The sequence below is a fragment of the Paramisgurnus dabryanus genome, chromosome 2, assembly GCF_030506205.2.
Source record: "Paramisgurnus dabryanus chromosome 2, PD_genome_1.1, whole genome shotgun sequence".
Lineage (NCBI taxonomy): Eukaryota > Metazoa > Chordata > Actinopteri > Cypriniformes > Cobitidae > Paramisgurnus > Paramisgurnus dabryanus.
The window spans coordinates 35,042,826-35,057,002 of NC_133338.1; the positions used below are offsets into that span (position 1 = coordinate 35,042,826).

Sequence of the window (14,177 nt, forward strand, 5' to 3'; positions counted from 1 at the left end):
GCAGTATAAATACTCAATTCATAAAAAATGTATCACCTTCAAATTCAGACTTTATTAAATAAAATAAAATAGTGGGACTAGCGCTTGCTTGAGCTGTTTCTTGGTGGTTGTTGACAGTGCGCGTGTGTCGTCCTGGAGACCCACAGCGAGAGCGAATCAGAATCGCTCGTTGTTTCCTCATTAATATTCATGAGACGCAGCGGCGTGAGTGGAGGTACGCTACCGCGCATGCTCAGTCCCGCGCCACTGCTGCTTCCAACAACAAGCGGTAGTAAGCAATATGGCCGACGTTGGGAAGAAGTACTGCGTGAACTGCTTGGCAGATGTCACAAATTTGCGGATTCGCTGTGCCGAATGCCAAGATATTGAACTTTGTCCGGAGTGCTTCTCCGCGGGAGCCGAAATAGGCAACCATAGGCGATGGCACGGCTATCAGCAAGTTGACGGCGGGCGCTTCTCGCTCTGGGGTCCCGAGGCTGAGGGAGGATGGACCAGCAGGGAAGAGCAGTCGCTGCTCGATGCCATCGAGCAATATGGATTTGGAAACTGGGTATGATTTAAAAATTTTGGTAGTGGTATGGTACTGTTTACGTAATTACATTTCATTTGCTTTACGAAGTGTAAACCGCAATGCAAACTAGTCGTGTTACCAATGTAAATTCCTAAAAAGTAATGCCTGTCACGAATTATGCAATGCCTACCGATGAAACTTTTCATTAATAAAACGATAGTTTTCTCTTATGTAGCAATGCAGAACCTTTACGTCTCTTTTGTGTATTATATAAAATACAACCCATTTGCTTTTATTAACGTGCTAAGAGAAACTCAACATAGTTTCTGTTGAGTTGATATAGTGATATGCATGAGTACTGCTTAGTTGCATTTTAAAACTATTTTGTAATAATATTCCTTGCATGTTTGAGTTTGTGCATAATTATTATGTGCATACATTAACACAATGTTTCTATGTATTAGGAGGATATGGCTGCCCATGTTGGTGCATCACGCACCCCTCAGGAGGTCATGGATCATTATGTGAGCATGTACATCCATGGGAATCTAGGCAAAGCCTGCATCCCAGACAGCATCCCTAACCGTGTGACAGACCATACTTGCCCCAGTGGAGGTCCGTTGTCCCCAAGTTTGACTACCCCCTTGCCCCCCTTGGACATAACTGTGGCCGAGCAGCAGCAGCTGGGATACATGCCACTACGTGACGACTACGAGATCGAATACGACCAAGAGGCGGAGAAACTCATCAGCGGGCTGTCTGTAAACTATGACGATGAAGATATAGAGATCGAGATGAAGCGAGCCCATGTCGACATGTACGTGCGCAAGTTGCGCGAACGCCAGCGGCGTAAAAACATTGCTCGAGACTATAATTTAGTGCCAGGATTTTTAGGCCGGGACAAAAAAGACAAAGAACGAGAGCGGCCCGGTGGGGCGGGTGTGGTTATGGGATCGGGAGGAGTCGTTGGAATGGGAGGAGGTGCCACAATCATTCCGACGGGGTCATTGGGCACCTGTGCAACAGCAACCCCTAAACGCAAAGTCACCAAGGAGGAGAAGGAGCAGCGGACTAAACTGCGTTCCCTTTGCCAGTTTATGCCACATCGAGAGTTTGAAGAGTTTTTTGATAACATGCACAAGGAACGCATGCTGCGGGCGAAGGTTCGGGAACTACAGCGCTATCGGAGAAATGGCATTACGAGACTTGATGAGTCAGCTGAGTATGAGGCGGCACGTCATAAACGGGAAAAACGGAAAGAGAACAAAAGTTTATCCGGCTCAAAGAGGGGTAGCAGCGGTGGAGCAGCTGGGCTTGGAGGTGGGGTTGGAACAGGAGGTGGAGTTGGCGGAGGAGTCAGTGCCATTAAAGAGGAGGGGAAGGACAGTGAGTTCTCAGCCATTGAAAACTTGCCTGGATTTGAGCTGTTGTCAGATCGGGAGAAAGTACTGTGCAATTCAATGAACCTTAGTCCAACACGTTATCTGACAGCCAAGACTATCATCATCAAAGATCACATACAGAAAAGACAGGGCATTCCCTCGAAAAGTCGCCTACCTAGCTACCTGGACAAGGTGTTGAAAAAACGTATTCTTAATTTCCTGTCAGAGAGTGGCTGGATATCCCGAGAAGTCTCATAACAACACTGTCCAAAGATTTGACTGTAAAATATTTTTCTACTGTTTTTCTACACCTGTGAGAACAAAATTACTATGGTGCCACATAATTGGATGTGTGGACCTTTAGTCATATCTTTTCTTGATCTCAGATCTCCTCTTAGGAACATAAACCTAGTGAAAGTTTGATAAACATTACAGGTTTCAAGTGAATTCTTATGGTAGAAGGTACATAATTGCTATATACAGAGAGCATTTAGCTATGTTGTCCTGCGTAAGGCATCATACTTTAACAAAACATGTCCAGAATATTAAAATCTCAATCTTCATATTGAATGTAACTTAAAATATTTGCAACATTGATGAAAACAGAATTACATGCCCGAGTTGTTATTTACATATAAATAATTTGGAACAAATTTGGAAGAAATGCAATTATAGTTCAGTTTAAAAGTTTAAACCAAACATTAACAAGAATGACAAACAAATGTATTCTTATAATAGAGCAAAAGAAAATTTCCACAGCTATAATGTTGCACAAAGCAGATATTTAAGATTGGATTGTGGTTTAAGAAGGTAGTAAGAAGGAAATTGGGACAAATATTCTTGTTCTGCTTGCCAAAAGTCTCTTCATCTGCCTGTTTCAGTTATATTCCTATTGTGTTGTGGAATTGTAAGACACACGAAGCATGTTTGATACCGTCTAAATGTGTAATGTTCATGGGTTGTTTCTTGTTTTGGAGTTGACCTTTGTAAGGTTATGTTACTATAGCTTTTTATTGAGCATGTTTCGAACAAGCTCAAGATAAATAGCACATACCCAGACTATTTAAATTATTAGCTTTATGCTTGCATAGATCCACACTCCTATTTCAAGAAGGGGAATATTTTTATTTTTTAGGAAATTTTTAAAGGTAAAGCTGGCCTAAATACAGCATCAAGGGTCATTATTTTAAAGCCTAGATGACCAAATTGAAGGTTTAGTTTCCAGACTGACTGTATGTTCAAACTACATAGCTACTAATGTTTTCCAGATTTTTAAAATACTTTGACAGGATCATTACATGATGCCAAATTTTAGATCACAGCTGAGATTTTTTTTCATGGATTTTAATGTTATTGCTGCCTGCCTTTGTTTACCTCCAGAATTTTACATAGTTGAAAATGTCTAATATATTATAAGTCAGTTAGTTTAACATGTAGGCCATTATTTTGTTTTTATTTTTTACCCGATCTCTTTGTGTAGTGTAAATACCACATAACAACTAAGAGGTTGCCATCCATAATCTGATTTTTTACAGATCTTTTCTTTAGACATTGGTGTAAAGTCAGATAAACCATTCACATTTTAGTACCATCCTCATATTTTGTGCCTTGTCGCTTTCATTTTATTCCCTCTACAAATGATTATTATGGGTTGATCTTCAAGTGCCGTTTGATTCTGTGGCTTGTTTCTAATTTCTATTCTAAATATAAAGACACAGGCATGTGTTATGACAACAATATGGTATTTAATATTGTAAAAAAAAATCTATATTTATTGAAGAAAATCATTTCATAAATATAAAAGATTGTAGATGTGGGCACACTTGGAATGAGGACATCAAGGGAAAATATAGAGGGTATCTTCTTTTTTTATTGTCTGTCGCTGCCTTTCTGTGTTTTATACATATTGAGTTAATATTTTAGAAAGGCTTAGGCTAGGTGCAAATACTTTCCATGAGCTTCATGGTTACAAAATAATAGGATCCCAAGTCACAATAATTTCCAAGTCATTCTTAAAGTCTTAAGAGTTCAGTGCACATCCCTTGGAGAAAGTTAAAGATATTTTCACTTTAATACTCATGCAAAGTATTGTGCTATTTCAGGGGGTGTAATTATTTTTGCTAAAGTACCTGCAAATGTGAGTGGGGATTTGATACTGAAAATGTTCCTAACAGTATCCTTAGTACATTTTTATAATTGTAAAGAGGACAATGTGACATTTACAAATGATATGAGGAGACCTGTTTTCTTGGTTGTAACACGTTTGTAACATAATTTTTGGAAGAATCATATTTGTGAAAAGTTGAATATGTGGAAAGATGTATTTTATTGCATACATCATGTTCTCCCATACTTTGTAATAAAGTGTTAAAATATAAACAGTGTTTTGCTTGGTTTTCAAATGCAATTAGTTTCTCCTAGTTTTACCTTAAAGGGATAGTTCACCCAAAAATGAAAATTCTGTCATCATTTACTCATCCTCATGTTGTTCTAAACCTGTATGAATTTCTTTTTTCTGATGAGCACAAAAGATATTTTAAGAAATGATGGTAAACACACAGTAGAGTGACCATTGACTTCCATAGTAGGAAAAAATATTTTGGAAGTATTGTGATAAATGATGGTAAGAACACAGTTGACCCTACCCATTAAATTCCATCATATTTTTTTATTTCTATTATGGAAGTCAATGGTCACTATCTGCTGTGCGTTTACCATCATTTCTCAAAACATCTTTTGTATTAATCAGAAAAGAGAAATTCATACAAGTTTAGAACAACATGAGGATGAATAAATGATAAAAGAATTTTAAGGTGAACTATCCATTTAAACAAAAAATTCCTAATTTTTGTGCCCCAGTAGACCAAAAAAGATGTGAAAATGATTTGACAATCTGCCACTGATCAACGAAACAGTCTTTTAAAAACATCATTTGCTTAAATAAACAGTGAAATCAATGAAACCTATGAATGGCTTATGGCTTAGTATAAGCAAGTTAGAATAAGTAAATTCTAAGCTGAAGAAAGTATTTCGACTGATAAACTGATATCACCTTTATTAAAGATATAGGAACACCTGATAAAACAACAGTGCCAAATCATTACCAAGCTTAAAAGGGCATTTATACCCAATTTCAAGAAAACTACAAACATAGAAAACAAACATGTGGTCAAATAAGTGAGCACTGCATTTGCATAGAAGTACATGCTTTATTTTAATCTGTTTGCTCCTACAGAGAAATCGAATGTAGTATTTGAGCTGTTCACACTCCATCAGTGCATTTATATTGCAACCACCATTTCACTTTTTCTCCATAGTCTTTAAAAAACTATTTATTGACCTTAGGAGTATTTATGATTTTTGGTTGTTCAGGTTGTGGTGAACATAAACTCTGCAACTTCAATTATTTGATCAGGTTTGAGCACTAAATTTTGGTTTTAAGTCAGAATGAAAAAGAATAAAACAATTTGGAATAAAACGTTGCCATCAATTTTGTAAAGCAATAAACAGTTTTTTCTTCAGTGAAAATCTGCTTAACATTGGAAAAAAATGTACCAACCTGAACTGCCTGATCGTTCCCATTAACAACATGGAACATGGTGGTGCTGTACTGGTAATGTCTTCATCACAATTCATTTAGTTTAAGAGCAAATAAGTACAAATAGGAAAAGGGCGTTTAATACACTCTTTAATAAGATGCAATGTTTTTTTGTAAAGTCTTCCTGGAAGTATATTTACTTTTCCCAAGGTCTATGGAATGGTGCTCCTACCCATATTAAAATTGTCACAGCTAATTAAAGACTCTGTGCATCTTCTACCGCCTATACACAAAGCTCTTAAAATATATCACATTTTTTATATATTCTTAATTAACAATAATTAACTGGACAATAGCATTAGTGTTGCACTGTCCTTCAGTTGTAAATATCTTGGATTTTGCCTCTCAGAGGCCCCTTCAACAGAAAAGTGGAACATAGACCAGCTAACGTACAAAAGCTGATCTGTTATCCAGGCAATAACACATCAAAACCTTAATGTATGACAACCAGTTAGGGGGCTTTGACCACACCCACCAGAGCTGGCCGGAGGGTGCGGCCATGCAGCTTGTAGCCCACCTTGGTGACTATTGCTATGGTACCTGGCTCCTTGCCATCCACAGGTGCATGAAAGACAGCCTCATGCTCATAAGGATCAAATTTCCGACCATCAGGGTTAAGCTTTATGAGTCCATGTTTGTTGAAGACCTTCTGAATCTGAACCTCAGTCATTACAAGACCATCGTAGAGGTTTTTCAAGTGAGGATTTGCAGATGTTATTTCCGCTTTTGGTACACTTTCTGTTGCCTTTTCCAAAATGTCTGCTACCTCCAAGAGATCTTTGCAGAAGCCCTGGATTCCTGAAAAGAGAGAAAAACATTGGAAGAACTGGAATAAATTTATGTTTTGAAAAGATACTAGAGGCTTTATACAATGAATTGAGCTAAATGGCTTTGTGATGTGCATCCTTGAATATACTGACAATATAGTACAGCCACGAGTGCTGCTTGCTTTTAAACAAAATAATACAATGCAAATTCATCAAGCACTATTCTTCTAGTGATGCCATTGCATAGTGTCCCACAGTTTGGGTCGGGTCAGCTTACTTTTGGGGGCTTTTCCACTGTTTATAGTATGAAGTAGCTGATACTTCTTTAGTACCACCTCGGTTAACGTTCTAAGCGAGCTCAGCTGATACTAAAACGTGACAACACTGTAGATAACTGATTGTTCTGAGAGAATCGTGACGAGCGTCATGCTTAACAAAAGATAGCTTTACTTTCGTGCGTGTGCTGTCTTGAGCAAACCTGTTGTCATCTGTGCTTTGATGTAAGTTCCCATTCTGCCTGTTATAGAATCTGGAACACCATACAAGTGTTTTCCAGGCTTGTGGCAGCACATTCGAAACGCACAGGTTTGCATGCACAGCATTTTTGCTATTAAATTAGGCTCAGCGAAGCGCATCGACTTACGCCACGGTTGTTTGTACAAAAACTCATGTGATACAGAGGTAGTGATAAACGGGATGTGCAAACATCTATTTGTGGTGGTCAATTATGATTTTGTGGCGGACTGAGAAATAAATGAATGTATCGGAATGTATAGCATTCCAAAGAAGCTCTCACATGTATGATGTCACAGCAGTAGACAGCGCAAATATAGTGACACGCCTAAAATCCTTCCCTACTAAACTCGATGGAAAAGCTAACCCAAGCCAAAGTGAAGTGAGCTAACACAACCTGACCTGTGGGGTACTATACAATGGAAAAGCATCATAGAACAGGGGTACCCAAACTCGGTCCTGGAGGGCCATTGTCCTGCAAAGTTTAGCTCCAACTTCCTCAGCACACATTCCTGAAAGTCTGTAGTACACTTAGCAAGATCTTAAAGGTCATGGGGCCTCATTTATAAAGCGTTTTTATGCACAGATTTGATCTTAGACCGTGCGTATGCTCAAATCCACTCCAACGCTCAGATTAATAAAACTCATCTTTGACGTGGAAAAGTACTTACCTCCACGTCAGGTTCCGACTTCACGTACGCACGTTTCCTTGTAGCAATATTAATATAATATAATGTAATTTGATTAGGGTTGAACCTAAACAATGTTCATTTGATATATATGTATAAAGGGTAGGCATAATAAGCATTGGCTTCAGCCTACACCTTTTTCAGTTATTATGTATAATTTTCTTATGAATGATAAATTGATTGCAAGGACCAATAAATAAAATATCTCAAACTCTGCAGAAAAACCCTTTGCCACAAAAATAGAAACAACAACAAAAACAGACCACGCACGCATAAAAGCAATAACCCACCATTGTTTACAGCAGAACACTGACCTCGCCACGTGGTGTTTTAGAGGGAACTTTCACTCACTACATAGAGTGTACCTGTATTTTGGTACTGATATGTGAATGATATCTTACTGGTAAAAAGATGTAATTTCGTCCCATGTGTGAATAGCACATTTTTGGTATTTACTGGTAAAGTCATTCTGGTAAATGTATGGCAATTTACCAAAGTTACTGTGTTAGAGAGAAAAATATTGATCATCCACTGTATTACAAATAACATAAAAAGTTTACCATAGAGTTTAGCATCATCAATCATCTTTTGACTCCTTTGCCTTAAGTTTTCAGTATCAGCTAGTGCCCGCTTGTATTTATCCTGCCGCAAAGACAAATGCAAGAACCAGACAGTTAATTTGAAACCTCACGGATCCTTATTAAAAGCATTAACAAAAGATAATACCGTTAAAGCTCTATTACCGTAACATCTTTCAGCTGTTCTTCTAGTTGTATCTTTTCCTCTGCCCATGCTTTTTCTGTTGCACTAAGCTCTGGCTTCGGAGTACCATTGTCTTCATCAGTTCCAGTTCCTGAACTTTTCTGCTGGGCTGCAGTGCAAAGACGACGTGGAGCGACCCTGAGGAGCAAAGCAAACACATTAGACTTTTTATCAATGCAGTAGCATACTAGAAACTTTTAGGCAGGTGTGTTGAGGCAAGTTGGAGCTAAACTGTGCAGGACACCTGGCCTTCCAGGACCGAAGTTGCCCTGATCTAGACAATTAATCCACACTGAATTGTATTACAATCCTTATTACATAATAATCGAATATTTCAATAATGCGAGTTCCTAAATGTTTTAACTGACTGGTCTAGTTAATAAGATTAAACGGCAGCAGTACTTGACCAACTCTTCAGAGATAGCTGTGACATTAGCACGTGCTGACAATCAGTCTGCTCAAGCTACTGCACATTTGAACTTATTCACTAAATTATGTCATTCCTATACTTCTCAATGCGTTACTAGTGACATCAGTAATGACTGTCTGTATGATGTAACGTTACAGCAAACATATATATGGTAAGAAGACAATTACACCTGAAAGATCTGTAAGCAAACGTTGTAGGATTAGAGACTCTTGTTTAACCTGCACAGCTAACTTATAATGTTTGAACGGTTAAGCAAATAACCAGACGGAGTTTAACAAATGTACAAAATCAGCTATACAATTATGGGGTCCTTGTGAATCCACCATGAATCATTCACTTGATTGTTAATAGCTCAAAAGAAAGATAATTAATTAATTGTCATAACAACACATTAACCCAAACCTACCTTACAAGTGTAGGGGATGCTAATACAGAATAACTTTGTCTGACCGCACGTACACACCAGTTCGCCATCTTTTCTCGGACTATCCACGCTGAAAGACAACTGCAATCGAGTGTGTTTCGTTCAACCAATGAGAGCCTCTGATCTTACACGATCTGCTTAATCCACCAATCGTGTTGCCATTTAAACTAACGTCATTCTGTAGTTTGGTTGAGAGCAAGGAAGGAAGGTCGACAGTGCACACGTGATAAAGGACGGTGTATTTCCTTTGCCAAGTGAAGGTTATCACAATTTTATTACTCAACAACACTGTGCTTTACATCATTCAAGGTTCACAGAATAATTCAGGCAATACAAAAAAAATTAGAAACGCGGATTTTTTTACAAGTTAGATATTAACTGACAATTTATATGAAATATATGAAAGACCAATACATGCTTAACGATTTTAAATTTGATCATTAATTTAGACATGTCATTTAAACCAGTTGCCAGGTGAAACAGTCTGGGTCCTCTAGTCTAGTAGCCCAGAGAAAATATCACGTGGCCTGAGTTCTAAGTAAACCTATTAGTTTGTGATTGAATATAAAGTTATTTCGGGCGTTTATCTATGTTTTATAAGCATTTTATCAACTGTAATGGAATTAACAATGTTTTTGACTATCTTTCAAGTGCCAATTTAGGCCAGTATTACTCAGACGTATGGCCTTAATTCCTTACTTGGTCGCTCACTCTGATCTTTTTAAGATTTTTTAAATAACGAGTATAACTGGCGTTTTAATTTAGATCAAAGCAATAGAATTACCTGCTTTTGCCAGTACAGCAAGTACATTAGACATACTGTATGAGAGAGTTCCTGCTAATTTTTTATAAATCGTTTTTTCAAAGCGGGCTCTGGGGACCCCTAGTGGTCTGCAATACATAGGGGGTCAGCAAAATAATTTGCTATTATAAAAATGTGCTTAAAACAGCGTATTAACATATGGGGACTGTGTAATGATTCGGACATAGCACAACACATTGTCATACTTACTTCACATAAAAAAATCCCCTAACCTGTAATAAACCGTTTCTGCTGCTAACCGGAGAGCCTAAACTATCTAAACTCAGAAAATACAGTGACTCTTATATATGGTTTTGTTTTACTGAGGACTGAAGCACTTAAAATAGTAATTTTACTTTAAAGTTTGGGTTTATTTGAACTATGTCAATATTGCTACTGTTGATTTTATGAAAGATATCTTGAAAAGTATGAATGTTGTTGAGTGCAGATGCAATTTGTACAAAATTGGTCTCTGTTGGAAAGCACATGGTATTAACATAATTCAAATTGAAATGTGTTTTCGAATGGGTCTGAAGTATAAGGGTTGAAAAAAGTACAATACAGATGGTTCAATAGCACATTCTTAATAACTGGTATAGTTATAAGGGGTTCCCTGAAAATGTGTCTTATCTGTGAGGGGTCATTGGCCCACAAAAGATTTAATAAGAAGAAACCCTGTTGTAAATAAAATATATACATGCAGTTTTATTTCTATTTATCCCTTTTAAACCAAGGTTTTGGTACTACTGGAGTCAAAAGTCAAGTGGATGATATCACTAAAAGGCTATACCAGCAACTCATTTATGTTGAATTCCTGCTTTTAAATGCATCTTTTTTCTTGGCATTTGATATCTGAATAGTATTTTATGGTAACAAAGCCAACAATAATCTTTCAATGTACCTCAAAAGATGTCTCCAAGCTGCCATCATTCATATCATAAAATCTTTTACAAACATTTGAGCATTCAGCTTATTTAGTGCTCTCCAACTCAATGATCTGTACTTGATTTTATAGGTACTTGAGACGGCAAACCTGGCATTGCTGGTTGGAAACTTCTGTCAGGTATGGTCATGCATGAGGATGTATCAGGCTGTGTCACTTTTCGCCTGTCAGTCTCTTTGTATGTTCCCAAAGCAGCCCATAGGAAATTGAAAGAAGAAAGGTTAGTTAATCTAGCTTAATTTTAAAGCTTTACAGCTCAGGTTTGCTTATTTCACAATTATTTATTTTTGCCTGACATTGAAATGAAGTGATGCTGCTGTTTTTCATCTTTCACGATGGTCTCTAAGCATCTGCATGTGCAGGTGGGGGGGTAGTGGAAAGAAGGGATGTGTCTAGTTCAGTAGCTAAATTGAATATTCTTTGTAATATTATGCCTGTAGGCGTAGGGCAGAGAGTTTAAGAGCAGTAACTATTTTACTCTGACTATAACATGTTTAGGCTTATTGTGCAGAGGTTGGGCTCTATATTTATATTGTGCAAGAATTGAAAAAGCTCTTATTATTTTATTATCTCACGGTGTATCAGTGATAAAATTTGACAAGCTTTTATTGTAAAATTGTGTTTGAGTGTATGTTTACTTTGATTCACGACTTAAGCTTTGCTTTAATATTTACTTGCCTTGCATTATTACCTGGATTTGAATGGATATTAAGTTATTGTGAGCAACACAAAAAGAGAGATTTTGACTGACCTATTGTTATACAGACAGACAAGGAAGGCACTTGCAAAAACAAGAAAAAATGAAAGGTACTGTACTTAGATCTAACACGTTTTTTTAATTGATCTGAAAGCCAAATTAATAGATTTGAGTGATTTTAGAAACCGTTGATCTCTTTAATAAAATCGAAACAAAAAAGAAATTGAAAAAGTATTTCTTAGATCATCACTAGGTGGCAGGCGTTTCCTCGTTTTCTGTCTATTATCCAACACATGAGCACGCTCTCTGTTTCTTGCTACGGTTCCCCACCCTCTCACTCTCTGTCTCTCTCTCTCACCTCCCCTCTCTATCTCTCCCTCTCTCTCTCTCCCTCTCTCTCTCTCTCTCTTACATTAGAGCTTTCCATCTTTTGCTTGCATCGCACTCGCTTTGACAGTGTTAAATGAAAGCGCTCATCATGGCGCGTATCGTAGTAGTTTTTGCGCACCTGTACCCAGCTGTGTTTATTGCTTTCGCGTGGATGTCACTGTTCGGACCGATTTCATGTCAAAGCAACATCATAAACCGGAGAAACGAAGGGGACCACGAGCTTGACAGCCGCGGTGGACATGCCATTGGCAGAGATGAAACGCTTATCCCGGCGCAAGAGCATGGAGATTACAGCGGGGACCCAGGCGGAGCGGCCATGGGTGTTCCCCGAGTCCGGAGGGCATCGACTTCGGAGAAAGTCTCTCTTGTCAGCAGCTCTTTCGTCCTTAAAGGGGATGCCACCCACAACCAGGCAATGGTTCACTGGACGGGTGAGAATAGCAGCGTAAGTGCCCCCCTTTCCTCTCGAAAACTGACATGACGGACTATTGTTGGGTTTTGTTGGTTGTTGATATGTTAAGTCGACATGCGTAAACACTTAACGAATTAATGTATTACTAATTTATATGCACAGGTAATAAACCACAAAGAGGTGGTGAGCTGGTGTTCAGGTAGTGCATCATGCGCTCAGGCACAGCTGTCATCACAAAACATAAAACTGACTGTAGTGTATCGTTTTTTTCCCCCCGTGCTTACCAAACAATCCTGTATGTAAGCCATTGACAGCTGATCCCGGCGCGTATCTGCTTTTACTCATGCACCTGCCTGAGACAAAAGTTCACTAGGAACGTATGTGCCATTGTCAGCCCTCTTCAGTTAATTTGTAGATCACACCCATTTAGATGTTTGACAATGTTCAGGTATGATAACGATCAGTCCTTTCACTTATATACCGCTAGTTAACCTGCTTATTTGGTAAGTATTGCGAACGTTGTCTTTGAACGAGAATGTCCCGCGTGCGCTCTGAACAAAAACTCGATGAATTGTGCCTACAGGAGACATCACTCATTCACAAGTCAGCGAAAATAACTCTTCTTTAAACCAAAAGCGGTTTAATTTTAATTATTGAACAGAACTTTTGATTTATTATAGGCCTGTTCGTTTATTTATTTTTTATTTTTTTAAGAAAAGTTCATTTTTCTGCATGTGTTTTGCATGGCTTGTTCACAATGGACGATAAACCATAACTATAAAGTTAAATCCGTGAACTTCTTCATAATCATTTTAATTTTTATCCCAGCTGGTAAAACAAAGATAGCTAATCCATCAAAGTTAAAGGGCTCGCTCATTTAAATGTGAAAGTGAGCTTAGAATGAACATAATGAAATTGTCTATTGGTGTGGACACTAATACCGTTATCGTTTAAGCTATCTTTATCCATGGTGTGAACGGGTTTAAACTGGTGTATGCACTTCTAAATAATTCTTATAACTAAAAGTATTAAATAATCATTAGGCCTACTTATTTTATTATGTTTCTTGCCACTCCACACAAACTCACTGACCTGTGATTTCCTTTCTATAGCCTATTCACAAAGCAATATTTGTGTGTATAAAAAATGTGTCTGTGGACTGTGGTCCCATTGCAGCTTTTAATTACCTAAAGACCTTAGAGGGCTGCATCTCTTTGGCATTGAGGCTGTATTGTGTGAATTATGCAAGTGCTGGCTGCCATCTCAGATGTCCTACGGCTCGGAGAGCTGCAACCTCAATTGAGCTACAGTAAGCAACCAATAGACAGACAATAGATAGAATTGTGCAGCTATTTCACACTTTATTTCTCCGGTCTTGATCTCCATTAACAACAGGCTAATGTCTCCATGAATGAGTTGAAATTAGACCTTCAAAATAGATTGACTGCAGTGCCATTTGGGAAATATGTTACCAGAAAAATCTGACAGCATTACAGGCAAGGACTGTTGAAAGAGTGTGGTTATGTGACACTAAACTCACTACATATTTGTGGAAGTCAGTTAATTATGTAGATTTGGTTTGAACAAGGGGGTTGTACAATAATTGCTTATTTTGATTACTTGGTTTCCTCCCCATCCCTACCAAAAAATACGCCCCTGACTGTCCCACATCACTCCTAAAAAATCTTATCTTTTGTCCTGGAAAAGTGCACAGGCAATTCAATGAATATTTGCCTATTTATAACATTTACACTTAAAATTCCCTATTGCAACAGAAGAAAGAAAACATATTTTATGAGTGTACTTGCATGACCAAACAAGAATTTTAAGAATATGTCATAACATTTTTGTATAGCA

At 37.9% G+C, this 14,177-nt stretch overlaps 3 protein-coding genes across 9 annotated transcripts in view; 2 read left to right on the forward strand and 1 right to left on the reverse strand.

Annotated features, from left to right (window-relative positions):
- Positions 1-273: 273 nt before the first annotated feature.
- On the forward strand, positions 274-4,379 carry tada2b (transcriptional adaptor 2B). The gene is made up of 2 exons (XM_065289416.2): positions 274-550; positions 976-4,379. The coding sequence occupies exons 1-2, from the start codon at positions 281-283 to the stop codon at positions 2,149-2,151; spliced, it is 1,446 nt and encodes a 481-aa protein (XP_065145488.1). The 5' UTR covers positions 274-280; the 3' UTR covers positions 2,152-4,379.
- A 691-nt stretch (positions 4,380-5,070) lies between these two features.
- Positions 5,071-9,197, reverse strand: grpel1 (GrpE-like 1, mitochondrial). The gene is made up of 4 exons (XM_065289413.2): positions 9,059-9,197; positions 8,204-8,360; positions 8,021-8,102; positions 5,071-6,289 (listed from the first exon to the last, which is right to left on the reverse strand). Exons 1-4 carry the CDS (start codon positions 9,124-9,126, stop codon positions 5,943-5,945), a joined length of 654 nt encoding a protein of 217 aa, XP_065145485.1. The 5' UTR covers positions 9,127-9,197; the 3' UTR covers positions 5,071-5,942.
- A 2,686-nt stretch (positions 9,198-11,883) lies between these two features.
- Positions 11,884-14,177, forward strand: part of sorcs2 (sortilin-related VPS10 domain containing receptor 2) — a 207,868-nt gene continuing 205,574 nt past the window's right edge. For 3 of the 7 annotated variants that reach the window (XM_065289404.2, XM_065289407.2, XM_065289408.2), the window contains exon 1: positions 11,884-12,353. In XM_065289404.2, coding sequence (XP_065145476.1) covers positions 11,982-12,353 — 372 coding nt within the window. In that variant the 5' untranslated portion in view covers positions 11,884-11,981. The remainder of the gene's footprint in view (positions 12,354-14,177) is intronic. The other 4 variants (XM_065289406.2, XM_065289409.2, XM_065289410.2 and 1 more) reach the window with 2 other exon arrangements.